This window comes from Paralichthys olivaceus, chromosome 13 (genome assembly GCF_024713975.1).
Source record: "Paralichthys olivaceus isolate ysfri-2021 chromosome 13, ASM2471397v2, whole genome shotgun sequence".
Taxonomy (NCBI): Eukaryota; Metazoa; Chordata; class Actinopteri; order Pleuronectiformes; family Paralichthyidae; genus Paralichthys; species Paralichthys olivaceus.
This window is the reverse complement of record NC_091105.1, coordinates 3,758,155-3,785,185: the sequence shown is the minus strand read 5'-3', so window position 1 is coordinate 3,785,185 and position 27,031 is coordinate 3,758,155. Positions and strand designations below refer to the sequence as shown.

The window sequence follows — 27,031 nt, the reverse complement described above, 5'->3', positions numbered from 1 at the left end:
TTTCTATTTTAAGTATATTTCTGTGTTTTAATGTTTTAGTCTGAAGTTTTATTCTAACATGAACTGTGCAACATCCCGTAGAATAATAATAAATCAGCCTTTATCCGTTCAGCACTTCTCGTGCAAACAAACCAAAAAAGACTAAATAGCTTCAAAAAAGACAAAAAAATATATTGAATAATAAAGTTTTAAAAGAGAGCAGTCGACTAAACTAAGAAAATAATCTAAAATAAACAAATAAATTAGAATAAAATGATTAAGATGTACAAATAGATTATATTAAATAAATACAATTTAGTTTAAAGCCCAAATACAAAAGGTCTCGTGTTTGCATTTAAAATTTAACAATATCATCAATGCAAAGTCTCCACATATTAATGTTTTATGTGTGTGTGTGTGTGTGTGTGTGTGTGTGTGTTTGATCCTGGATGTAGTATGGGAAGCGTACAGTGACCCTCACCTGGTCTATGTAGATGGCAGTGATCCCTCCTGAGTGGCCCTGCAGCGTGAAGAGGCAGCACGAGTCCTCCAGACGATAAACCTGACAAAGCATCACACACAGATTTGTGAGGATTGAATGCGACTGAGATCTGTAAATTCTTTTCAAAGCTTTGTGGTTAATCAGGATTATTGGTATATTAACTCCAATATATCAGTAAGATCTCTGCAGTGAAAGTTAAGTTTTGTTCTGGGTAAAAACAGGCCTGTTACCCGGACTGTGTGGTCCTGGCTGCCGGTGACGACCCTCCCGGCGGCCGCTCGCAGCACCGTGATGGGCTTGTGGTGAGCGCACTGTATCGAGCGCGTGAGCTGGACGCTGATCGCGTCCTCGCTGCTGTAACAGGGAGACGGAGGCATGCTGCCTCGTCCAGGTGCACCTGCAGGAGGTTAACAAACCATCTCTTAAATAAATGATCAGGAAATATGAAAGAACTTACGTGGCTGCACAAATACACAATTCAAAAACAATAGCAGGCAGAGAGACTCACCTCTGTACTGCAGCAGACCCAGAGGTTTGTTTATCTCAACAGTGAAGAAATCCAGAGACCCGTTCAGTCGAGCCGCTACGATTCTGAGGAGGAAGAAACACATGAATCAATGAAATGTGTAAAGTGAGGATCAGCTGGTGTCCAGGTTTCTGCCTGAAGTCGGCACATTGGAACTGTAGTTTATTCACTTCGAGAAAACCAGCTGCCAACAGACCATATGTTTTTATGTATGTGTTTAGCATGCAGCAGTGAAACAGCAGAAAATGAATGTCTCTGGCCACTGGGTGTCACAGGCGTGGAGCCATAATAACAACTACTACTACTGTGTGTGAGTAACCTGTTGTTGAGGAAGGCGAGAGCTGTGATCCCCGATACACCGTCTTCATTGTTGCAGCGTAACGAGCCCTCCACAGCATCCCACAGCTGCAAACAAGTCAAGTGTTCAAATTATTGAGCCATCATCTGGTGAATGAAGGTGTGTTCATTGTTTTATTGTGAGTGAAAGAAGAAGAATGTGTAAAATGTCACACCTCCAGTTTACCGCTGCTCCTCCCAGCAGCTATCAGATTCCCTCTCAGCTCCAGGGCCCAGACGGAGCTTTCCCAGTCGGCCGTCGCCTGCATTCCTGCTGTGGAGACTCTTTCCTGGGTAAAGGCGCCGGCTGCATCCCCAAGGCTGGGTCTCCTCTGGAGTTGAGGTGCTGAGGGCGGCGAGGAGGAGGTTGAGGAAGGAGAGGGGTGACCAGAGGGAGAAGGGGGCTCGTGCTCCAAGTAGGCGCGCTCCACCAGACCGCCAAAGTCAAACCCTCCCCTGGGGGGCAAGGAGAGGTGAGAGGGCGGCTGGCAGGTGAAGTTGGTGTCGATGAGCGGGGTGAGATCGGGCTGGTCGGTGAACAGGGTCAGCCGGGCGGGGGCAGTGCGGCGTCTCAGTGGGTACGCCTCGTCCTCTGAGAGGCCGTCACCAGGGTTGCAGCGGTCGCAGCCGTCAGAGCCTAAACCCTCCAGCTCTGCGGTTCCACTCATGCTGTCCCAGCCGTCCCGCTGCTCCCAGCAGCCGCTGCTGCTCCGTCTCAGCCTGAAACCGAGACAGAGTTCTCAGTTAGCGTTACCGAGAACTTGTTGAAGGGGCTACATATCCCATCTGTCCTGAGAAAGACTCAGGACCGCCAAGGAAGCGTGGCTGGGCCAGCAACACGGCCATGTGCATGTATCATATCGATTTCAGCAGATAAATAAATACTGACATACCGTTTGTTTGGGTTCATTTAAAAACTGTGTCACAATCTTTTACCCACAAGACAGCACTAAGTGTCAAAGCAGCTGCTGTAAAACTTTCTCATCTTGAAGCTCTCACCTGTGGTTCGGAATGACGGTCAGACAGTCTCCAGTCTGGGCGTCCCAAACACGAATCTGTCCGGCCAGGCAGCAGCTCGCCAGCAGCATCCCGTCACTGGCCAAACACTCGATATCCTGCAGGACAGAAAGAAACAAACTGACTCGATCTGATGACAACAAATGAACAAGATTTGAATTATTTTGTTTATTACTAATACCCTCTAACTTTATATGTGTGGGCGACAGTTTAATCGTCTAAGAGTTCATTTTGAAATCAGTCCCCTGGTGGTTTTTGTTGCAAACCATTTGTATGTGATTTCTGTATTGGAGTCCGCTCTCACCATGCTGTGGCCCCTCAACAGAAGTGGTGAGATCTCACTGACAGGGGGCGAGTAACCGTAATCATCACAGGGCAGGTCCCCTCGGCGCCGGCGTCCATGGGTGACACCGTTTTGACCGTAGTTACGTGGGCAAAGAACGCGGTAGAGACAGAAGAGCAGCAGAACCAGCAGGACGCCCGCAGCCAGGCCCAGAAACGCCACCCTGGATAAGACAAACAAGAAAAATCCCATTATACACATACATTGTGTTAACTGACCACTGTACTGGTCATATTTTCATTTTTGTTCATCAAACTTGTGCCATAGATTTTTTATCACCACAACTGTGACAAATGACTGTAAAACATTAGATTTAACAATAATAATAAGTATATTAGAACCAAGTAAATGACCAGGCTGCGCTCAGTCTTCACGATCTCCACGTTCAGACAGTTGGATGTGAAACAACATTTATTTCAAAGGGTGAATTCACACTCTCTTCATAACTGACTCCAACTCTTCACGTCAGCTCGTCAATGCAAACCTCATCAACTCATTCATTCTAAACTGTTGTTAACGTGATAGTATTCGATAATTATATACATATCTGCACCTCTAACACTATGAGTCTATTTACTGTGTGTGTTTATTTATTTGTGCGAGGACTGTCCTTCGTAGACAAAGAACTAAACAAATTGGTTAAACACACACACACACAGACACTGCCCCACCATTTACACAGGAATGTGTCCAGACAGTGCTGTTGAAACCTGCCGGACGAGTGAGACCTGCGACTCTGTTTGAAACACCAGTCCATTAAAACCCTGTTACCTCTGAAACAAGACGAGAGGCTGGAACCCGTAAACATACGTCACGTTGTGTCACTCTGTCGAAACTTAAGACGGAGAATTGTTTTGTTGTTGTTTCTGACGATACTTCGCGTGATTTCTTCGGGGAGATAACAAGGTCTCTTGTCAGTACTCGAATAATAAACATGGACCGATCACACGTACAGTGAAGGATTCCTCCATTATCTTTTCTCTGTTTGCTTCTCTCTGTGTTGACCTTTGTCACACTGACCTTCTCTCAGTTTCAGGGTCATCCAAACAAGCCATAAACTCAGCTGCTTCTTCCCACTGTGAAGGTCACGACCCTGACCCAGCTACAGCTGATAACCCCCGTATCAACTGTCCAAAGATGAAACACACGACTCAACCTTCCACTTGGCAATTGGGTTGACTACATGACGCCGGCTTACACAACGCAGCGCTGAAAGCTCAATCGAAGGTAAAACCTCGCCTTCAAGTTAACGGCTTCCAAAGCCGAACTTCTCTTAAGAGAGAATTTTATGGCCCAAAATCCACTTGTAATATGAAGATTAACCCTCAATTTCCAGGACAAAGCTGACTAAACTTCTTAAGCTTGTTTTGCCGCTGCAACCATGTCTCCTCTATTTCAGGTTTCCGTGGATGATGTTGTAACAGCTTGTGATGCGTTTGTTTTTTTTACTGTGTGTTTTTAATCATAATTCATCACATGAACCCTTTTGTCCGTTACATCACAGATGGGATCCTGAAAGCAAACGATAACAGATGTCCTCCCTTCCTTCACCTCCTCTTTCTTTGTCTCTATTTTTGCTTCAGATGAGATAACAATCACTCCAGTGACACTTGACACAGTGCACTTCACGCACCCTTCAGTCTTTTATTCTCTTCCTCCAGATGAAAAAGAAAAGCTTCCTATACACTGTAGAAAAACCATCATTCTAACCTCATAAAACACAGGTAGTGACCTTACGAGCTATTGTTGAGACTGACTAGATGAAATAAAACACTGACATACAGGTCCAGGCATGTTCCTGGACATCTGTGAAGTACTACCCTACAAGAAGAAACTTTCGCGGGCGTAAAAAGTTTCTGCAGTGGAAATCCTTTTTAAAAATCTCCTGAGTATTAGTAATAGTAATTTATTAAAAAAGGAAGAACCAGTATTGATCTTCAATCTGTGCTGGTTATAAATATGACAGCCACACATGACCTTGGCCTTAGATCACCTTGGACTCTACTTTACAGCTCCAGCTGAGGGACGACAGCAGGAAGGTTTTAATGTTGATCAGTTTAATGATCGGTTTTAATGACACTTTGATATGAAAAGCCCCAATGAAGACACCTTTATGTTCTGTGGCCTGTTTTCATAATGGACTCTGTGCGTTTTTTAATGATTTAAATTTATGGAAGCATTGATAAGTGCAACAAATGACAGTATTTTAAGAGCCTGGTTTCATTGTGATTAAAGTTATAAAATGTAAAATATTTATGTAACGAGTTAAAGGAGCTGAAAGCTTTTTAGAAACTTCACAACATGAGTTTTATAAAACCGTAATAAAACTGTACAGATGTTTAAACACAGCTAATCTATGATCAGATTATTCCGTTGCCTTTCTGCTTAGTATTATGAAACTACAGCTAAATGTTTCTCCCTTGTAGTGGTTTTGCAATGACGAGTTCCTATGAGCTATTCAAACTGTCTGGTTGAATATATGTTGCAACACTATGACTGATGACACGTCCGTCCTTCCCACCACACAACACAGTGCACACAAGCTCTGAAGTGTGTCAGAGGAATCGGTGATATCAGAAGCCTTTCAAGGATGTGTATTCAAGTGCACTGACTTGTAAAGAGTGAGGTCAGTCTGTAGATCTGCAGAGACTTTGGGGATGGGTGGTGGAGGATGTCTCGTGTCCTGAGGGTGACGTGTCTCAATGGCCTCCTGGGGGCTCAGGTGAACGGTGACGGGAATGACGGGCAGGATGCTGATGTACCTGAAAAGAGGACAAAGTCGGAGCTTTGTTAAAGTGCCGCCCGTTAACATGTTATCTTTGTTGTTTGACACTTAACTGTTGATTCTGTTGAAGTCTGAGATTCTAATAAGGAAACTATCAAAGGTGAAGATGTGTGACTCTGACGAACTGAAACTAAATAGTCCTGTTCCTCTCACCTCTTGGCTAAAGTGATGTTGTAGTAGCTGAAGAGCGACGGCCAGTGCCTGAAGGACAGTCTCCTCCAGCCCTCCTCGTCCTCGGACCCCCAGGTGATCTGAGGCACCGCTGGCGGGGCCTGAGGGAGGGGCCCCGCCCTGGCTGAGCCAAAGTGGCCCTGCGATTGGTTCTCGGGTAAGGGAGTTGGATCTGGTGCGGGGTGAATTCCGAGTGTGCTGGTGGCATCTGCACCCCGGAAGACGGGGGCCACACCCAGGTGTGGAGGCAGGCCAGCTCCTCCGGGATCTCCCAGAGGGCTTTGCTCGGACACCTGCGCAGCCAGGTAGGTGCGGATCCCGGCTGGGTCGGTGTAGACGAGGATGCCGATCCAGATCACCGTGCCAACCTGGACATGAAATAGGAATGAAAACGTAATTAAGAAGCTACAAAGGCGTAAGTTTGTACAAATGCACAGTTATCAGATCTGAATCAGTCCTGTTACCATGATGATACGCTGAGCCAGGCGGGTGCGGGCCAGGAAATACACCACACGCAGCCTCTTAGGGAGCCTCAGGGTCCTTAAGGTCGGGGTCTGCAGGGTGATCGTGTGCGGCGAGGGTCGTGGTGGAGGGGGGACCTCACGTGGACGCAGTGGGCCTGGTTTGGGTGGAGGGAGCCCTGCTTCTGCCGGCAGGCGGCGGTTCAAGTCAGCCAGCTGAAGAGAGAAAGACGGTTTGGACTTTTGTTCTCCTTTCTAGTCCAGTCAAGTAGTTTTAGGGCCAAACTGTGCGTGGTTCGATTCCTGCCAAAAACAACGTCAGCTTCTCCAACGTGAGTGTTTTCTATTTACCAGTGTTTTATCTCTTTGTTTATAGAAAACACAAATTTATATATATTTTCAGACTGAGTTAGAAATAACAAAATCAACAGATGAATCCATAATGAAACCAGTCGTATGAGTTACAGACGTATTTATCACATATTTTACATAAAGACCATATTTTTCCACAGGATTTAAGATTTAACAAGGATTTGAATTATTGTGTATTTAAATATATAGGTCTATGGTACTAATGCTCATTTAGCCGGGCATGGAGGTAAGTCCAGTAAAAGGTTTCAGTGTGTGAGTGTGAGTGCATTAAGTTTTAAACATTAAGAGGTTTTAAACGAGACGTGCACATTCGGGAAAACAGTAATCTGAAAACTATGTGGTGAATGTATGTGGACCTGTCACCTCCACCTGAACTCACCTATGTCCTACACATGTCAGAAAGTGACATGTTGTGTTTGTTAGCTCGAGTTTCACGCCATCTCCGTGTTTAAATATCAGATTTTATTTTTGATTGTCATACTGTTTTGTCCAACAGTCAAAAAGAATCTACACAATGCTTGGTGGATTATTCTGATTTATATCTGTGACTTAAATATTATCATTAGACTTCATAAGAGTTACACACTCGGGTTGTGTGTGTGTGTGTGTGTGTGTGTGTGTGTGTGTGTGTGTGTGTGGTCACCTCCATGCGGCGGATGTCTATAGACAGTATTGTCGTGAAGAAGAACATCTGCAGGAAGAAGTCAGACACCAGCCCCACAACCGCAAACAAACAGAACTCCTAGAAAGATAAAATACACAGATACCAGAGATGTCAAACTAAAAATACAAAATACATTATTTATCCATGTGACAAACAAGTGGCTTGACCAGTTAGCTTCACACAACAGTGCTCTTTGCTCTTTTTTGCTGTGCCTGAGGCTTAAAAACAAGCAATAGTCCAGAATAGATAAGATGCTCTGCTAACAGCATGTGATTCCTTTTGATTATGAAACATTTCTTGGATACTTCTAGTAGTTTTGTCATGTTCTACAAGTAGGACACCGGCTGCCTGATGAGAAGAGAGATGTGTGTTTTCATGGGTCTCAACGTTTTCTCCTATACTTTGTTTCTGCTGATGAAACGAATCAAACAAATTCCTCTCACCTGGATAGCTGGAACTAGAGTGAAATATCCAATGAGTATGATGCACAGTTCAGTGGCCATGTTCTTCATGATAGACCAGCTCTCATTACTAAGGCCTGCAGAAAGAAATAGTTTTCAAAATGCTTGATTTATGCAGTCGGACACAAAAGCTAAAAGCCCTAAGTTTGCTTGTATTTTATTTTTTAGAAAACAGCATGACAAGTAGTGATCAGCTCCTTAAACCTGAATTATCCAAAAAGGTAATGTTTTTTTTCTTGGCCTATGAGTTTGTCTGTTTGCAGGATTATGCAAAAACTACTAAACAGCTATGAAGACATAAACTTGGCGGAACAAATGTTTTGGCAACTAGTAAAATAGACAAATGTTATTCTGGGCCTGAAACAAACACACTGAGCACAAACTGTTCTCACCCTGAGCAATGCGGAGTTTGACCTCAAGGTCAACAGGTGTGGACACTACAGACTTTGTGAGGACCAAGACGTTCTCCAGGCCGATGACCACCACCAGGTACGGGAAGATCTCCCTGCAGAGAGAAAACAGCCAAACAGCTGAAACATCCAAACTTACATGAACAAAAGCAAGTTTGACTTCTGAATGTTTGCTCATATGAATCCTCAACATTATCTCACTTATTATTAAATTACCCCCTTAACATCATTTATGGGTTTTGTAATCACTTTTTCCCAGTTACATCAGATCATCTAACAATCCCTAAATTGTAAAAAAAATACAGCGTTCACATAATGTCTCATCAATGTTTGATTAACATAAGGAGTTTGTATTATAGATTGATTCCAGCAATAGAGGAAAACATTCCTTAGGAAAAATTGGATCAATGACATGATACTAACGTTAATCTGATAATAAACTGAGCTCATCATCATGGTCATTTACAGTCAGGTCACGTGACTCATGTCTTCTACTGGTCATCGTGACAGTGATGGTTAAAATTAAAGCTTTATTTCCCCGTCCGAGTCGCCTACATTCAGAATTATTTCTCAGTATCTAACAACTCGCTGCTGGGAATGTCCGCGCTGACAAAGTGAAGAGAGATTAGTTAGAGAGTAGTGATAAGCTCCAGAAGTAAGTGTATAACTGGGTCACATGGGAGTGAGCAGCTCTGCACATTACATCAGACGCACTCAGTCACACACAGCTCACAATAAACACACGCTGCCATTATCTGAGCAGCCCTGTGTGTGGAGTAAACCGTGAGTCGGCAGAATGTGAAGTTTGTGTGCATACGTTGACCTCGATGTCTGTTTTTTGCAAACACGTGAAGCACAAGGAAAACCTACAGCGGACTTGCGTAGACCTCGGTCAGTGGTTGGATTGCTGTGCGCCGTTATCACGCCACAACGTCCGCTTTCTAATAATCCTCAAATGATTGGACGTATCGCTACATCCCCGCCCCCTCGTCTAGTCCCACCCACTTCCACGCCCCGTCCCTTCTCTCTCGTCCACATCGACTTTTTGCCAAGTTGTTGTAAACGTTAACGGAAATCCATTTAAATCAATGCAGAAGAAATGGGAAGTCTCTAAGCTGGTATGTGTGTGTAACTGTAAGAGTATCTTGTTGGACCTGTCCTTGTCTTTCTGTGAAAAAGATAAGAGACAGTGATGAAACAATAACGGCCTGTTGGGACAGTAAATATTAACAGGATACATTTCAGTGTAAAATAGATAAGCTGCAGACATCGCTCCAACTGCGACACTGGAGCTGAATTCAATCATTTATCTGTGATATCCCACAAATAATTAGAATAATAAGATGTATTGCTCTGACATAACTCTTGATAAATCCATTCAAAAACAATCTGAATAGTCTGATGTTGACAATAATCAGTGTTCTGAGTGTGTGCATACCTCTGCCGAGGCTAATGCCCTATCTCACCATGTCAGAGCAGTGTTTCCCATTAATCATCTCAATGTCGATTATTGCAGTTATTCTCTGGTTCATGCTCTAACATGGTGAGTATTGCTTGCTGGTTAAATTATTATTATTATTTCTGCACTAAGTGCTGAGGAAGCTCTCTGTCTCTCATTGATTGGTACGTTCACTGAAGTTTTAGAATCCACGGTTTTATTGTCTTTCTCTGATCTCCTCTGCAGCTACACACAAACAGGGGGGAGATTGAGTGTGAAACTATAGAGAGGTAAACTTGGGGCTTCTTACCCTCCGTTAAGCGTCGGTGTCAGTCCAAACAGCGTGCACAGTCCCACTGACATGAGCAGAGAGCTGAGCACTGTGACCACAGCAGCCAGAGCCAGGCCCCACTTCGACTTCACCATGTCAATCTTACCTGCAAGTTTTACATCCAAATATTAATTCTAAAATCCCTGCACTGTAAAGATATTCAGTGCAGTAAACACAATATGTTCTTTAGCACAAATAAAGAGAAAATAATTTATAGCTGTACAAACAAAAAGGAGTGTAACATTATCGAAAATGGGCAAAAAAAACATTTACTTGAAAAAATTGGGATTTTGGGAAAGAAGAAGAAAAAAAATGTTCACTGTGCAATAAGAATCTATATTACTACAAATAAAATCATGAAAACTGCAGTTACAAGCAATTTTGAGTTACTTTTGCAAATCCCAGTAGGATACGTTTTTAGCATTGTGCCAAATGTGAATTAACTTATTAGTCTGAGCATGAATAATAGTTTGTGTATTTGTGTGTTTGTTCCCTGAACTAATGTTTGTGCTGGGTGTTAGCTGGGTGAATTCTTGCAGCGGTGTACAATGTTCCTGTGTGAGGATTATCCCACACCAGACAGGAACAGCCTTGGCACACGAACACACGTGGACATAAAAAGGTGCAATCGGCATAAGCCTGGATCTTTGGCACCTTTCATAGATTAACAGTGTGGGTTGCGTGATTAAGGCACGACAGTAAGTCGGAAAAAAGGTCTCAGAGGAACAAGAAACACGAGCCAGACAGAGAGGAGACAGAGAGAGGAGTTAGACTAACGTGTGGAGAAGTAGATGTAGGCAAATAGGATGATGTATGTTGTGACGAGGGGGACGAGCTCCGCGATCCCGATCTCCTCCTTGAAGTGGACGTGAACCATGTGGTCGTCTCTCAGGCTGCAGTTGGCCGACGGGTGGAGCTGCTTCAGACGCGCCCGCAGGCTGCCCAGGAACCTGGACACACACACAGAGCTCAAGATCATCATCATCAACCTCCCCAGCAGCAAGACAGAGGCGGCCCACAAATTCCTTATTTGTATACATGACAGTGGATTGTTTATGCAAGAGGTTCAAACCAAATTACCTTAAATATCTGCCTGTCCAAAATTGATAACAGCCCTTGCTCAACTGGCAAAAAGTGAAGTCAAACAAACCAGCGCTTTTATAAAACTTTACCTCATGTTTCATCATCTAACCTCTAAAGAAGAACAAGAGCACGATTCATTTATCCTTCATGTGACACAGAACAACTCTCGGAGTGACCCAAAAAGAAAAGTAATTATAACTTCATGCATTTGTCACAGCAGACTCGCATTAACAGAGTTAACTGAATAAAAGTGGGGATAAGTAAAAAATATGTGGAAGTAAAGAAATGACGGCTAATACTGACATTTTCAATCTTTCTCTCAAAATTCAATTGAAACAACATTAAATTATTTTTTATTGCACATGTTACTCACCTTGCATCGTAGCTGGACAACACCACAGTGATCGTGTACGTCACCACCCTCTTCCTGTTGTAATGACTGACCCCTGTGTACTTTCCAGGGACCCCGAACAGAAGATCTGTAACACACACACACACACAATTAATAATTCTCAAAACACACACATTGCAGCACATCACTGTAAAAAAACAATAATATCTTATTGTGCTCTACTCATCATACAATCAAATAATAATGGTAAGTGGACTGTATAAATATATTAACTTGTTGGGCCTTGGATGAGTTACATCTTCTTCTGACCAGCTCACCACTGTAATTTGAGAAAGCTCTGAGATCTCTGTGCTGATATCACGCTGAGCTGCTGTTGTCAGATTCTGGTGTTACGTAACATGTTAAGCAGGAGAGCAGCATGTGCAAGAATAATAAATTAACTACAGTGTATATACAGGTGAATGTCCTCTCTGCCCCTTTTTAATCCTAATATAATTCATACAGGGTGCTCTTGTGGAGTTTGGGTTCTCCCTGCTTTGCCGGGGCTGCAGGGATATTCTTTTACGGCTTTCCCATGCCAGTGTGACTGGCCTTACATCAGCCCGGTGTGAACGAGAGTATCAGTGCGACTGCATCTGGCAGCCAAGCTGTCCCTGACTCCGGCTCCAGAATTATCTTTGCCACCTCTAAATCACTTGAGCTGGAGTCTGAGGCAGAATGCTGGGCTGGCTTTGGGGTGATTTGGTTCAGTGTGTCAGTGGGTAAAGTTTTAAGAGAATTGAATAAGTTCCCAACGAAGGAAACTACTTGTTCTTTGTCAGAATAAAAAAAAAACCTTAGTTTGCTGATACAGCTAATCTCACTACTCGCCAGTTCCCCACAATTACTCTTGTGGAAATATAAACTTCCAACGAGGCAGTAAAAGGACCAAACAAACCATATCGACCATTATCTTAATGGAGACACATTATAATTACTGACGATTCAGCAGACTGCATTTGTTAGCTGCTGCCCCTGCTAGAAGATCAAATGCTTTCAGGCTGGAATTGTTTGTCATGGCAATCTCATGGCACAAGGCAGGAAGCAAACTAAACTGGAGGTATCACAAGTTGTCAACTGTTAGTTCATTAATGTCTCTGTAATCTGAGAAATTCTGGTGGGGAGTAAACGTTGAAGGTTGAGGTCATAAAACCTTGAGAAACAGACTGATAACAACTAATTCTTTGTACGATAAAATCTTCCCATGGATGACGTTCCTCAGAAATGTGTCAAGAGTTCAAATAGATTCATCATTCTGATATATTTTCCCAAAATTACAAGCTAAGAGGATGTAGTGGCTCAAAGCGTGAGTCTGTCAGCAGCACACAGGAGCATTTGACAGGCCATACATTTACATGAACTCTGCCTTTAGGCGCGTAAAAGGAAATGAAAGAAACATCTTATCCAGGGAAAAGAAATGCTTCATTTTGTCCAATCGCACAGAGGAAGCTTGTCCGTCTGGTCCTCCCCTCCCCTACGTACCTCGCAGCGTGGCCGAGGTGTGCAGGCCTTTGGGTTCATGTTTCTGGATGGTCTTGAGGAGGTCGGGGTCCGAGTCGAACAGCTCCCGCTGGTTCTGCCAGTAGTTGCCGGGGGAGACGAGCAGGCAGCCGTGCTCTGGAAGCACCGACTGCATCCGTCGTAACCCTGGAAACAGGTCTGTCACCTGGAGACATAACGCCTCCAGACTTCGAACCCCGGAGCTGACAGAGGAGAGACAGGGAGAACACAGAGGAGGGGAGGTGAGAGGAAGAGGGAGTGAGCTCCTCAAGTAATTATCTGAGCAGGACACAACATTAATCTATTAATTATCCATCAGTAAAGCATAAGTAAATGTTAATTAGACAACAGCAGTATGTTTTTAGAGTGGGTTTATAATTGAACGACCTTCATTAGGTTCAGCTGTTCTCTACTCTCTCTTTGTTTTCCAGCAGAACAACAACTTGTCTACAATCAGCTCTCCTATCAGTGCGTCCAGTGCAGCTGTCAAACAGAGCAGCGCAGCACGTGCCCAACAAAGTCCGAGAGCTCATCGCTTACAACAGATCGATGGTCACTGAGAGGCCAGGGTTTCATTTTTTTTTTTTTTTCATAACTCAAGGCCGTGGATGTTTTTCAGTTTTTTTCTACACACACTAAAGACAAGTTTGTTTTTAAACGGCTTCGTGTTGGGGACAGACACCGATGCATCTTAAAAATAATAGTATTCAAGAGAGGAGAGATGAAGTCTAAGTGTTGAGTCTGTCTTTACTACGACTACAGGTAATTAATTACTTATAAATTATTTGTGCCAATTTTCATTTGCACATGAATTTTGATATTAACACTAACACAAAAATTAAATACATATAATTTGAATGCAGGACTTGTGATATTTTCCCACTGTCGTATTGTCGGGGCTCAAAACTTCTTCCACTTGCAATCTACCACTGTGCTTGTATGTTTACCTGTCAGCGTGGACATGGTTACGGATCTCCTCCAGCAGCGTAAAGACTCGGCCCAGTGGCGACCGAAACATGTCCACCGGCACCAGGCTGCTGTCCCACGGCGACACCGCTGCCTTCACCAACACCTGCTGGATGTAGGCGACCGGAGGGCCCCGGTACTACAGCACATGAACACACAAGCACATTTAATCTACTGAAGCAGGCACATTAACAGATAAAGTGTCAGATTACTGATTCTACACCAGAGCTAATGGCAGTGAAAGTGTTCTGTGACGTTTCCTGTCCCACTGCCACAGAGGCAGTAATTTTAAACTACTGCTGACAATAAAATGAGCTACTCCTTTGTGTTTGCCATCTGCTTTCATTGTGTACGAGCCTCCATGTTTGTAGTGAGACTGTCTGCAACTGAGAACTAGTTTAGGGACCGTTTTTCTTCAAATGCATCATTTTGTTCAGATTCATGTTTGAGATTAGTCAATGCATTAATTCATTTAAAGGGGTAGTGACAAAAAACAATATCGTTTGACACTGAAAATACTGAGATGTATAGATATCTATGTGTGCCTTCTCGTACCCAGTCGGGTCGTTCCCCGAGGTCTCCCTGAGGCTCATGGGAAGGGACGCTGTAGTCTCGCACCCCTGTGGTGAACTCCACAGGACCCGTCCCAGGAAGGGGAAGCCTCAATAACGGATAGCTAAGAGAGAGGGAGAGAGAGGAGGAGGGGGGGGTCACAGGGTGAATAAAACACATGTATGAGAATGACTTAACCTACATTCATCTGACAATTTACATCAGTGCATCATTACAACAAGTGCAGGTAAAGACTAACACTCTTAATTTATCCTGCTGTGAATGACCATATTGTAATTTATTTAAGCTTTTCATTATCTAAATGTATTTAAAAAAAACTTCATCTCATTATGAAATACAGAACTTAATAAAAACATTGAAAAACCCGAAGCTGTAACTTGTTTTGTTGTTTTTCCAAAATGCTCCTTTTAAAAGAGAGAGCTTCAGTTCAAGGGGTCGCGCTTCAGTCGTGTGTGTGTGTGTGTGTGTGTGTGTGTGTGTGTGTGTGTGTGTGTGTGTGAGAGAGAAACCCTTCTGAGAACATGACACTAGAGCCTCCAGCTGCTGTTGCCATGTTCAGAGATACCTGGAGAAAACCCACTCCCCCTTTTCTCTGAAAAAAGGGTGGATCTTTACAAAACAAGTCAACTTCTTGTTTGCGTGTTGGTGGCGTGTTCATTTTGTACATGCCTCGGTTTCTTTCACTGCTTACTGATCAAATTCCAGTCCCTCTAAAACCACAGCTACAAGAGAGAAAACCTTCATCACTCAGGTGTTACTACCCCTGCATGTCAAACTGACAGGATTCAAGCATGATGTCAGATCAGCAGTTACGGTCGGCGGTCGAGTCAGAACAGAGCACCTGAAGAAAAGCTGGCGGCAGGGGTGTCGTCGAGAACAAGAAAGGTCACAGCCAGAGCCCAGTCAACAAGTTCACTGTCTCACTCTAAGGCTGTGTTCAGACTGACCTGAGCCCTGCGTGAAAAACACATTAACAAAGCCTTCTTATTCATTTGAATGGAGTCAGTCTATTGGTCCAGAGGCAGTGTCAACACGGGGTGTGCCATGGTCGTTGGAACTGGCTCCACGTTTGCAGCAAGCAATTCTTAAGAAACAGCTTTTACTTAGGGTTGCAACTGCGAGCAAACGCCGCGGTGTCCTCACATACAATTCACTTAGAAACCAGAGGATTACAACACAAACACACACAGACCAACACGCTGTTACACATATGCACAACACAGCGGGAGGTTCTCTGCACGGACAACAGCAACAAAACCTTCGTGCATTCAGGTGAGAGGTGGAGCAGCAGGCAGAGGCAGGAAGTGACGTTTCAAATCGTAAATTATAAATTGTAGCATCTACTGATAAACTGCGTGTGAGGCGTTTAGGGGACATGTGTAAATTGTAGCTACAGACAAAGGGCCTTTCACTCTGACACTGTTAACTGAGTGTGTGCAAACATCGGTTACACATGTCGCAATAACCACCACAAATAAACTCTCAACATGTTGTAAGCGCCGTTTCATCTCTTTTCTGATGTGCAATCACAGAAGCTTCCAGCTGAGGAACAGAAAATGGATTTGTTTCAAAAACATTTTTGTAGGGACCATTTTTCTGTGTGAGTAGCTCCGCGTAGATGACGTGTTGTCATTTTGTTCTCGCGTGAATTTCACTTATCTTCCTTTGAGAAAACTTGCTTGTCAGTTAACTCCCAGAAAATTCTCTTTCTCTCTCTCCCTCTGTTTTCTCCCTTCCTCCCCCTGCCTCCCCCTCTCTCCAAGGTCACTGTATCTCCACAAAGGCCTCTTTTGTGTGAAGCCAGCCCCCCTCCTGACAAGCAGATGGAGAGACAGGCCTCCCATTCTCACAGGGCCATTTTCTCACAGCCCTTCGCTCTAGTCCGGCCTTAAACATCCCTGTCGTCCAGCTCTTTTCTTTCACCTCGCCCCGGGTGGCGGCCAGTGGTCCATTTGTTCGGCACCCCTGCTGTAAAGTGCTGGAAGGACAGCACACAGCAGGTGCATGTTTGTGTGTTTCAGATTGCTGCGATTGTTTTACAATGTCTTCGCTGATGAAACCAGGCCAACTCTCTGACCTGTGTTCTTTCTCTTGACCGGCGGATTAATAAGAGCAGATATGTGCGTGTGTTTGTTAAGTGAGTGCTTGTGGTGTTGTGTGTTGGGGGGGGGGGGTTTACTATGTGTGTGCAGATGGTCAGTTCAAACAAGTGTCTACACAAGTTTTTAGTTTCAAATTACGGGCTGGCCTTAAAAGCAGCTCTAAGGATTTGTGGTGCATCATCTACTACGATGTGCAAGTTAGACTTTTGGAGAATAATGTAGATAATAGGGAGTAAAGAATTTCCAATACCAATTTATGGAAATATAAATGGTAATATTGGCTGATTTTTATCAGCAAAGAAACTCGTTCGGGCTCTAGAGAGAACAGAGTCTGTCTCATTGTGCCATAAAACAATCAATGCCTTATCATGTAATCATGCCTTGAGAGTCCAAACATTCACTTTGTCATGTAACCTTATCAGATAGAAAACTGTGCATGTGCATTAAGAGAGCATGCAGTGTGCTAAAATAGAGATCCATGGTGAAGAGGAGGGAAAATACAGAGCAATGTGTGTCGCCAGACTAAAATCCCCAACCGTACAACCTGGACATTTTATTGTGTCTAAAGGTTTAATAATTTGTTACACCCCCTGTAGAGCTGATATGTTTTAGACAGAAAACCTACCAGCAGGTGAGGATGCTGGCTGAGGTGAAGAGGATGATGGGTACTGGGTAGGAGGCACACAGCAGCCCGTGGCGGTAGAAGGCCGCCGAGATCTTCTCCCTCAGCTGCTCGCGCAGCGTCATCCTGGTGGGCGGGGTCAACTCCCGGCCATTGGAAAGCAATGGGCGGCGGAGGACAGTGCGCCGCGGGGCATCCAGGGACCTGCAGGAGCGGAGGGTCAAATCATTTTAACAGATCGTTTTACTGAACGTCACTTAAAGGAGTCTATCAAGACATAATTCAACGTGATTACGTGGAAACTTCATTGATTAACCATTTCACATGTGAGTGAAAAAGTTAAACTAGTTTTGCTAGTTTATCAGTACATAAAGACAAATAAAGAAGTAGATCACCAACAGAACTTAGAGGTGAAAATATACAAATATTTGTTTTTAAACTGCTGGTTTGACAAGAGAAGCAATTTGCAGAAGTCCCCTTGTGAAAATAATGACGGACAATTTCACGGCCGTGAACAAGCTAATGAAGACAATAGCCAACACATGCAGCAAATGGGGGTTGGTGGAGGTGGTGGCATTTTTAAACACATGCTCAACGTGACCAGACACTATGAGATGTGTCTCTTTGGAAAATCTAATTCCTCAGTCCAAAGTGCAAAGAGTAAAATTAAGACCCTAAAATTAACAGTTCTTCAATTATGACGTTTTCATCAATTGTCATCAATATTCCATAATAGCTGGATCCATAAAATAACCGAAAATCTTCTCAAATTAATTGATTGTAGATTCTGATTATATATTATTTTAAAAAATAAATAACAATTCAGTTAATTATGCATTTATTTTAATTTGTTACAGTTTAGTTTTACAAAGAAAGCAATATTTGAGTCGAGCCTCAGACATAAAAGAATGAACCAAGTCTCCACACAGTGACATTCAGCTTATTAATTCCTCACTGGCATCAGTGTTCAGTATCGGCAGATATTTCTAGGGACTTAAAAGTCAGTTAGGTGCATCCTGTGGATTGACACTAAATGACGTGTTTCTAAAGTAGCAGGAAAATGCCCTATGCACCTCTGTAGATCCAGTGTTTGCACTGACATTCCAATCAATAAGTGTATGTTGATGTGGAGCTTGTACTCACTGCTGAACATTTCCAAAACATTTTCTGCCGTTGAGAACAACAAATTGAGACGTTTGTGCTGTTTTGCTTTTCCTAAGTGTCGCCTACAATAGATCTAAAATTAATAAAGTAGCCTCAGTTTTTTATTAATGTTATTTGTATCACTGTTGCATCTCAAACGGGCTCAACTTTAGGTTGAGCTCCACACACGAACACTAAAACACACACTCTGACACACAGGCTGCTTCTTCTGGGGGCTGCTCTGTCCCGGACACCTAATTGGTTACATACTCTGCACATGTTGCCGACTACAGGCACGGTGTGTTTTTCCTTCAGACGGGCTCATAGGGGTCGACAGCGCTTGAACACACGGCCCATTCAGCAGCCAGGGAGGTGTGGTCACATGCAAAAACATGCAAGTCCGACTGGGCAGCTAGACATGCGTAAACAGATGTACACACCTGGTTGAAAACACCTGAGGGGGAAGAAACAGCCACCAGGTTTCCTGACAAAAGTGTTTTGGCTCAGAACAGCAGGTAAACTCCGCCTCCATTCAGGTAGAACACAGAGGGTTGAGCTGCCTGAGGCAGACGACAGTAGCACTGTTACCTCATTAAAGATGCAGAAAGTGCCAGCAACTGAATATTTAAGCTACTTCTTCCATCGCCATTCAATCAGCCAGTTTCTCAGCTATATGACAGAAATACTTAACATTTTAATGACACTAGTGATCAGGTCACTCTTCTTCTTTTATGGTCTGGCACAGGGCTTGTTAGTGAATCCCCAGATCCGCAGAAACCTGATGGTGGATGTTGCAATGAAACCTCTGCAGAGAACTTCCACAGGAGCAAACTACCACTTTCCGACCATTTTGTTCTGCCTCAATTTCTATGTCTGCATACCGCAGCTTTTTCCTCTCATTCGCTTCATCAGCTGCATCCTCCCAGTGTACTGTCAGTGCAGGGTGTTGGACCACAGTATCGGGTCTGGTACTAGAGTAGTAGTGTGTGATGGGACTGTAAGTGAGCCCAAAACCTAGAGATTTTCAGTTTGAAAAAAGCATCAGATATTTACGTTACAGAAGCTGGAACCAGCAGGTGTTTGGCATTTTGTTTGAAAAATGACTGAATAGTTGTTTTTTCTCTTCTTCATTTCAGAAGTAATCAGTGTCGTAATGTTGAGATGTTTCTCTGGATTTTTTAAAAATATTACGAGAAAAATCTGTAAAACAAGAACTTAAATTACTATTTTGTTAGTTTTGATGCTTAAAATGAATACATTCCATTTTTGAATCATTTTTGAACGCTAACGCAGGATGCTCATACCACCACTGAAGTCCTTTAATTTTAATTTCTAGAAACTGAACACGCCGCACTATCATGACTCTGTGTTCGACTGTGTCCTGAACTCTATTTCAATGTCGAAATCTGAAGGCACGCCTCACTTCAATCTCCCACCTTAATCTTCTGTTTGACTTCTCTGCTCAATCTCAGCTCTTATCTCGCTGTTTACTCAGCAGACATGTTCAACACTGCCTATCAGTGTTTGCTGTTACACACCACTCTATAACAATATTTAATTCTCCGCCATGGCAAACCTACGTCAAACTGGACAGTGTCTCATTCTGCCGAGCCTTAGCGACTCTCTGACTCAGCGTTTCACATGTGCACGAGCAGCACCATGTTATTTGTTACCGTGTCAAAGCACAACAACATAGCTCTGTACCATCAGCCACGCTGTATTAATCAAAGACTCCTCGCTCTGTTCTGAGACCATACCTGTTGATGGGGGACCAGGTTATCTCTCTGGCTCGCAGCCGTTTATATCCAGGTGTTTTGAGCTTAAGCGGTGCCTTGTGGTTAACATAGTGATTCCGTCGTGTTTCAGGCAGAGTGTGTGGCTGCTCGGTTTGTCCCCCTGGGAGCAACGGAAACATTCCCTGGGAGGAATTTGCCTCAGGAGTCTCTTGATCTGCTGTTATAAATACACTATACAGTAAACACGGCAACGTCCTGGCAAGCTTGCACAATGGGTTCTGCAAAGGTCCAAAGAGAGCTTTCAAGTAAAGCCTCTCTGCTCTGTGTCTCTTACAGAAAGCTGAGTCTTCAGGTTCTGCTCCCGCTCAATATTTTGCCAGGGACAACTTTCAATGAATGCCTCCATCTCTCAGCTGTCTGTCCTGCTCACTGCATGCTGTGGGTTTACGCAGCAGCAAGGCTTGATTTGGCAAAGGCTCAGCTGCATCTCCGTCAGTGAACTAATCCGGGATTTAGCCGATCGGAAACTCAACGAGCAGGGCTCAGGGCCTATGGCCACCCCCCACTGCTTACCCTCTCCTCTGGTCACAGCCTTTAGGCGGGCTATCAGGAACTTTACAGCAAGCAGAGACATTCACATATTAAAAAACTAACAAGTTTGAAAGGGCTTTAAGACAAAGAATTCACAACCAGGGCTGAAAATCAACAGCAGCCGCAGGCAAAGGGCTGGTTAACTGTTGTCTGAAGCTGGTGAGTTTGTGTTCCCTTCAGCCACTTTGGCAGATGACCAGAGATAGTTTGAAAATCCTATTCTGTCTGACCGGATGGTGTTGGTTGGATTAAACCATCCACTATGGCTGAGCAAATGAAAACAACATTTCTGCTTAAACTCAAATAAATGGTTATGACAAGAACTTGGAAAATGCCTCAGTTCAGGAGCCCTATGTATTTGTATAGGCGCTAGGCAACTAATAATCTAACAAAGAGGAGTCTATATGCCTCCAGGCACGAGGAGCCGGCACAAAAACACAGCTACGGACACGACAGACACAGCGTTTCGCATTGCAAGCGCACATTCAGTAAGGGGGATCATTGAGGGTCTCTGCAGCTTCATTGGGTCGCTTGCAGATAGAAAGGTACATTAATAAAAGGCACATATCAATAACATCACTGTGAGCAATTTAGTTTTAAGAGTTCATGGATGAACTGTAACAAAGCTTCTTCAAAACTGAGACCGTTTAGAGTCACGCAGACACTTCCAATACTCGACATGAGAGGTTATGAAAACAGCAGCTTACCTCTTTTCAACACTTCCTAAAATGCCCAGCTTGAAGGCATCACCAGGGTTTAAAGAATCCAGAGGCATAATAAGCAGTTTTTGGTATCAAGCAATACATTTACAGCTACACAGGATTTGCGGCAAAGCAAAAAGTTTACAAAACATTCCAGGGAGCTTTTTAGGCAACATCAATTCTCCGTAACATGTCTGCTCCAACACTGTTGCATAATGTGGAAGCATGCTCCTCTGATCAGTGAGGCCCATTAGTCCTGTTGTAAATACAGAGAAAAGCCTGATGTGGATGAGCAGATTATTGCAACGCAGCCTTTTACAACCACTGAGGGAAAAGTCCTGTTAATCAGTAACCACATAGCAATAAGACACGATGTGAATTAAGCAGACCTGGCAAGGATTTCCTTTATCCAACAAATTCAAGAAAGGAAAATGAACAAATAGTAAATTCTATTTTTTTTTAACTGAGATATGGCCTGAAAATGCATGTGTGCCTGTTTTCACAACCCAGAGTATTGGTGAAATAGGCATCACAAGACAGTGAGTACATAGGGAATGATGGCACTGATGCAATCCTGTAGCAACATCAGGCACGAACCAGCAGAGCAGCTCCACAACAAGGGCCAGGGATCCAAAACAAGGTCGTGACATGGTCTTCAAATCAATGATGTGTAGTTTTAGCTGAATGATTGTACCATCAGCAGAGAGTCACTTCTTTCAAGCCAAAAAAAACAACGATGGCACCTCAACAAAACACGTTCATGACAAGTAAAGGTGCAAAAACAAAAACACTGAGCTACATCAAACCATGAACTGATTCCTTACACGTTCATTCTTCATATTATGACCCAGTGATATAAGTGATTCTCGTGTATTTTCACAGGTGGAGCTCCCTTCAGGAACTGTCACAGACTGACAGCTAGCTAACGTTAGCTACACGTATCCTGCAGGTTGTTAGCACCCACATTCACTTTCATACTTATAAATACTATGTCTGACATCAGTAGGGTTTACACCCTCATTCATAGCAAACATTAAAGTCTGACTAAACATTTCAGATCAGGAGACGAACCAGCTACTCGTTGTGAGCTAGCTTCCCCCTGAGCGACTCAGTCCTGCACAACCACAGCGTTTTAAAAAGCTAAGAGACGACATGTACGAACACTAAGAGCTAACAGAGAGCTCGATAAACACACACAGGAGTCTGGGGTTCCTCCGAATGGCTGCACTTCGTCTTGACAACTTCTGATGGCACCAAGCTAGAGCCAGGCTAACGCCGCTAGCTGTGATGGGGCGAGCTCCCGACGAAAAGGTGTGTTTCTAAATAAACTCACCAAAACGACCGAGGGTAAACAAACAGCGTGTCGGACGTGGCGCTGCGGGCTGGTGCTACACACGTCTGGAGAGCAGGGCGAGGAAACTGTGACGAGAAGCTAAAGCTAACAACGCAGCCGAATATGAAAACGAACGCTAAAGTTAGCTAGCTTAGCGAAGAAGCGATGTTAGCACGCGAAGCTAATTTGCACATGTGCGGGGTTCGCACCTGATTTTCATTAAACCAACAACAACGTCTGTGTGTGTGTGTGTGTGTGTGTGTGTGTGTGTGTGTGAGTCCAGCAGCTTCTACAGTAGCAATTAAGCAATCCCATCGCTCCCACGCTTCCACATAGCAGCTAATGCTAACGGGGTTTAAGCGCCGCACACTTGCCTGGATAAACTTCACGGTGTCGCTGCTGCTGCTGTCGTCCTCCTGCGGAAAGAGACGAAACCCCGCCGTGTTATTTTCCTTCTGTGTGCGGGGGGAACGTCCAGAGGATTAAAATAATAATAAGCTGAGCTCCTGGAACCCGATGCTAACATGAAGGGGCAGCGTTTCAAATCTCCTGGTTGTCAAGTTCCTCGGAGACCTCTCACCTCCGACCTCTGACCCCGCAGGGAGCGGAGCGAGGGCACAGCGACCTCTACAGGCTTGGACAGTGGCGACACCTGGGTCACACGGGAAAACGTGGAGGAAGAGCTTCCTTATTTACTACGGAGGCCGAGGAGGTCAAGGGAATAACTATTAAGAACACACATGAAGTATAAACATGAAGTATAAACATTAAGAATACACACGCACGTTTCATTCATGCTGTTTTTTATTATCGCTCTGTCTTGTGTTACTCACTTTGTTTCCTATGATGGAGCTTCTCTGCAAACGTTTTTAAATGATCATACCACTGTGACAATAAAGTTCTTGAATCTCGAATCATTTTACAGCTTTATTAGATTTATGTTGTGTGAACATGGTGTGCCGATTACTATTGTCAATTTGATGACGCTAACACTTGCTTTATGTCGCACCATGACCTCGTTTATAACTCATCAATATGCAAATGTATACGTTAATGTAGGCCACAATCTAATCAGGTCATCGACTCCAGATTGTTCTTGAGTTACAAAAAGTGTTTTTAAAACAACACACCACATATCCAGTACTCATTTTGTTCTTAAGTAATTGTGACAACTTCAAACATCATCTATAGTGATCATTTGCAGAAACCACAGAAAACCTGATTAGTCCAAGCAAATGAATAGTATGAGTGTGTACTCCACAGAAGAACCTGTTCATCATGCTCAGCTGACATTTTGTTTTCATGTCTACGATTTGAAATAACTGACAAATAAAACATCTGATCGATTCAGATTCAATCTGCTGGACCCCAGACTGAGTCACTGACTGTGAAGCTCGACCACAGCTGGTAAATGTGTCGCCAGCCACTCTGGCAGCTAACAAACCAACACAAGTGTTGTCCGGTAGTATCAAAACATTAGTCCGTGTCACATGTTGAAGAGACAAAGGTGCGTGAGGATGAAGTCTAGAGAACAGCACTGGATGTCCCTCGAGCGAAGAAGGAGGCTCCTTTATCATGAACCTTGTACTGAAAGAGTTTCTTCTGTGTGTTCTGTCCATCACCTTCTTTCCTCCTCCAACAAACCTCCACCTGAAAACAAGAACAACAAAGGGCTGAAGGGTTAATCACATTTTAAATGAAAGGTTTTATCACATCTTTTGTGCACCTTTTGCCTCGTGTGATATGTGCATTACTGTAATTTCGAACGAAATCTGTTCCCGGCAGTTCAACAGCTCAACATCTTCAAATATGATGAATTGAGAAACACTGAAATGTATATTTTTCTCATCTAGAAGTCAAACAATGAGCCAATTAATTGATAATTTGATAGAAATTAAAAAGTACACTGCAAATATTATAAGTGGTTATTTGTTTAGCTGGTTTTCATCATTGTCTATGATGGTAAACTGAATACATTTGGGGTATGAACTGTTTCATGACATAAGCCCTTCGATTATGTCAAAATCAGCTTTGGGAAATTGTGGGCTAAATTCAAGTATATTCAGGCATTAACACTAGCTGTAATTGTCATAAGCAATTAATGCTCGACTGGCTTATTATAGTGCTGGAACGTTTGATTCATCTATTCAGAGTTGGAAAATTTATGTTCAATCAGAAAAACAGAAGAATACACACACCTGCCCGTGGATGTCCCTACAGTAGCCAGTTGGGAGACCCTGTACATTAAGAGTGAGGCTGCACTGGTGGGTCAGTCCCTTTAGGAGAAGTTCTGAGCCTTCGTCATCTCCGTCACCCTCCTCTTCTTCCCCATCACAGCGTACCAGCATCACCATGTTGCCCTGCAGCCACCGTTAAAATCATAGTGATGAAGAACAGAAGTTTTCTGTGAGTCACTGCAGTAGCTCATTCCCAGAAGTAGATATTTCTTCAGAGAAATACAACATTTGTCAACTGCTATTTTAAGAAAACAGTTTTTTGTCAAGTTTTCTTTTACCTGTGTAACTACATCAGAAGTGTGTCGTTTCTATTGGATTAATTAATAGAAAAATGTGAGAAGGAAATTGGTGGGCGCTCACCCGGCAGTAAGATTTTATCCTGGCAAGAATCAATATCGAGAGAGTGGCAATAATCTGTGGCTTGTTAAGTGACAGTGGAACAGGTCCCATAAAATGCTTTCAACAAAAGGTCATTCAGGATGGTTCAAAGCTGCGAACCATCAACGCAATCACGCCTCAAGTGTAAGAATCAAACCTGTAACTGGGAGCAGACTGTGGCTTGGCAGTAGTGACTGAAGTCCAACACGGCTCCAGCACTGACCCCCAGACTCAGCAGCACACTGACGTCATCCACCAGCAAAACGGGGGGTCCCCACTCATCTTTTTCCTCTCCGCCCGAACTTCTTAAACTGAACCGGACAAACTCGTACAAACGCCGCAGGCCGGCTGTCGGATCCCTGAAGAAGATGGAGATAATGAGACACCAGCAACAGAGTATAAGGCTTGTGTTGTTTATTATAGGGTTTCTACAGAGGCGCAGAGGTGTAGAAATGATAAGGTAGACTTCACAAAAACGTATATTAAGGTGTAGTGATTACAAACTGACAACAATATGTATACAAAGGGTTCATGATTCCACATGACAAAAAAAGTTTGAAGGAAAAGTTTGAAGAAAAAAATGATCATGTATTGTACCTGAGGAAGTCCATGGCTTCATTTCCTGTATCAGTTTCTTGAGGAATCAAAACATTCAATGATTCGTTCAGTCCCTCCAGAAATATCAGCTGACCTTTCTCCTTCGCTTGTGCGAGACTTACACCCTGAGAACACACAATACACACACATAAAGATGTTGCCATCATTTAAAGCAAGGAAAGCCAATGAGTGTCACTGCAGCATGTTTCTGTATTTGCATGTGTCGTCAAATTCATGAGGTTGTTTTATTAATTTTCATGTGTTATTTTCTATTTGCATGTGTTTTCTTAATTTGTAATGCGTTGAGCTCTTTCTGCCACCTTACATTAGGTACGTGGCACTTACTAAAAGTTCTTCTACTGTACTAAAACTTAAGAATTGTCTCTCAGTTGTAAGTTGCTTGAGATAAAGAAGAGTCCGCCAAGTAAATACATGTAAACATGTTTGTAATGTGAAATACAGCTGATGAAGAGCTGAGGATGAAAGTAGATGAATGATGACAAATGACAACTTATGCATCATGAGGCCTTCATTTAATACTTAAATAACTTTCTGAGGACAGTGTGACGTGGGGTCAGACTCACCAGCCTCTGACTGATTGCACTGTAGTGACTGAAGGACTGAACCAGGCCCAGGAAACACACTCTGCAATGAGCTGAAACACAAAACACAAAACACACTGGAGCTGCTGCCCACACACATGTGATTCACATGTTTACTCTCTAACACACACACACACACACACACACACGTGTCACATCTCACCTCGCAGGTAGAGAGACAGGAAGTGGTGAACGAGGAAAGAGGCATCACTCTGTCTGTCTGACAGGAGGATGAATTCTCCCTGAGAGGACACAAACGTGAATGAACGAGCTACAAAGATGCTAATGTTTCCATCATAAAACAACGGGATCTCACGCGTGTTAGCATTAGCACACAGGACAGTGAGTTGTGTCTCAGCGATGCTACAGAGCCAACAGGATAAAAAAGGTAGAGTCACCTGAGTGAAGCTGTCGGGACCAGAGTTCAGGATGCTGTTGAGCTCCGTGTACATGGCTAAGCTAACTGTAAACAACACGAGCTAACGCGTTAACGTGCGAGATACAAGAGAAGAATGTGAGAAGTTGTTGTTGTGGAGATTTACTTCAAGTGTTCTTGGTGTAAACTCACTGTTTTTACAGCAACGGGAGGTTTTCTACTTTGTTAGCTTTGTTTTTAACTGGCTAGCTGCTGTGCTAACGTCAGGCAGCATGCTACACACGAAGAGTTAAAAATTAAACAG

At 43.5% G+C, this 27,031-nt stretch overlaps 2 protein-coding genes and 1 long non-coding RNA gene across 8 annotated transcripts in view; 1 reads left to right on the top strand and 2 right to left on the bottom strand.

Moving 5' to 3' along the window:
* Nucleotides 1–23,155, bottom strand: part of scap (SREBF chaperone) — a 27,762-nt gene extending 4,607 nt beyond the window's left edge. Inside the window, exons 1-21 of one of the 5 annotated variants that reach the window (XM_069537674.1) lie at nucleotides 22,912–23,155; nucleotides 17,037–17,237; nucleotides 14,292–14,412; nucleotides 13,718–13,875; nucleotides 12,753–12,973; nucleotides 11,253–11,358; nucleotides 10,574–10,746; nucleotides 9,776–9,902; nucleotides 8,010–8,122; nucleotides 7,600–7,694; nucleotides 7,136–7,234; nucleotides 6,124–6,336; nucleotides 5,642–6,027; nucleotides 5,316–5,465; nucleotides 2,665–2,866; nucleotides 2,343–2,458; nucleotides 1,520–2,063; nucleotides 1,327–1,412; nucleotides 990–1,072; nucleotides 712–878; nucleotides 461–541 (exon numbers count right to left, since the gene is read on the bottom strand). In XM_069537674.1, coding sequence (XP_069393775.1) covers nucleotides 461–541; nucleotides 712–878; nucleotides 990–1,072; nucleotides 1,327–1,412; nucleotides 1,520–2,063; nucleotides 2,343–2,458; nucleotides 2,665–2,866; nucleotides 5,316–5,465; nucleotides 5,642–6,027; nucleotides 6,124–6,336; nucleotides 7,136–7,234; nucleotides 7,600–7,694; nucleotides 8,010–8,122; nucleotides 9,776–9,902; nucleotides 10,574–10,746; nucleotides 11,253–11,358; nucleotides 12,753–12,973; nucleotides 13,718–13,875; nucleotides 14,292–14,412; nucleotides 17,037–17,158 — 3,363 coding nt within the window. In that variant the 5' untranslated portion in view covers nucleotides 17,159–17,237; nucleotides 22,912–23,155. Of the gene's footprint in view, nucleotides 1–460; nucleotides 542–711; nucleotides 879–989; nucleotides 1,073–1,326; nucleotides 1,413–1,519; nucleotides 2,064–2,342; nucleotides 2,459–2,664; nucleotides 2,867–5,315; nucleotides 5,466–5,641; nucleotides 6,028–6,123; nucleotides 6,337–7,135; nucleotides 7,235–7,599; nucleotides 7,695–8,009; nucleotides 8,123–9,775; nucleotides 9,903–10,573; nucleotides 10,747–11,252; nucleotides 11,359–12,752; nucleotides 12,974–13,717; nucleotides 13,876–14,291; nucleotides 14,413–17,036; nucleotides 17,238–18,616; nucleotides 18,798–19,933; nucleotides 20,211–21,210; nucleotides 21,391–22,537; nucleotides 22,664–22,911 lie in introns of those variants that run through there. The other 4 variants (XM_069537675.1, XM_069537673.1, XM_069537670.1 and 1 more) reach the window with 4 other exon arrangements.
* On the top strand, nucleotides 21,764–23,451 carry LOC138413561 (uncharacterized). Its single transcript, XR_011245930.1, has 4 exons — nucleotides 21,764–21,977; nucleotides 22,087–22,153; nucleotides 22,262–22,515; nucleotides 23,139–23,451. It is a non-coding gene; the product is annotated as an uncharacterized lncRNA (long non-coding RNA).
* elp6 (elongator acetyltransferase complex subunit 6) lies at nucleotides 23,452–27,031 on the bottom strand. 2 transcript variants are annotated; one of them, XM_020103412.2, is made up of 8 exons: nucleotides 26,920–27,031; nucleotides 26,750–26,814; nucleotides 26,515–26,593; nucleotides 26,334–26,404; nucleotides 25,750–25,874; nucleotides 25,310–25,511; nucleotides 24,736–24,897; nucleotides 23,452–24,187 (listed from the first exon to the last, which is right to left on the bottom strand). In XM_020103412.2, the coding sequence occupies exons 2-8, from the start codon at nucleotides 26,801–26,803 to the stop codon at nucleotides 24,062–24,064; spliced, it is 819 nt and encodes a 272-aa protein (XP_019958971.2). In that variant the 5' UTR covers nucleotides 26,804–26,814; nucleotides 26,920–27,031; the 3' UTR covers nucleotides 23,452–24,061. The 2 variants fall into 2 exon arrangements, with proteins under 2 accessions (XP_019958971.2, XP_069393777.1); XM_069537676.1 differs by lacking the exons at nucleotides 26,750–26,814; nucleotides 26,920–27,031 and adding an exon at nucleotides 26,668–26,694.

Bases quoted from the DNA above. Each gene is read 5' to 3' on its own strand.
- elp6 (XM_020103412.2), bottom strand. From the start codon at position 26,803: ATGTACACGGAGCTCAACAGCATCCTGAACTCTGGTCCCGACAGCTTC. The intron at 25,512-25,749 runs GTACAATACATG...CATCTTCTTCAG, and splicing joins GAAGCCATGGACTTCCTCAG to GGATCCGACAGCCGGCCTGC. The intron at 24,898-25,309 runs GTTTGATTCTTA...CGGTGGCTGCAG, and splicing joins CAGTCTGCTCCCAGTTACAG to GGCAACATGGTGATGCTGGT.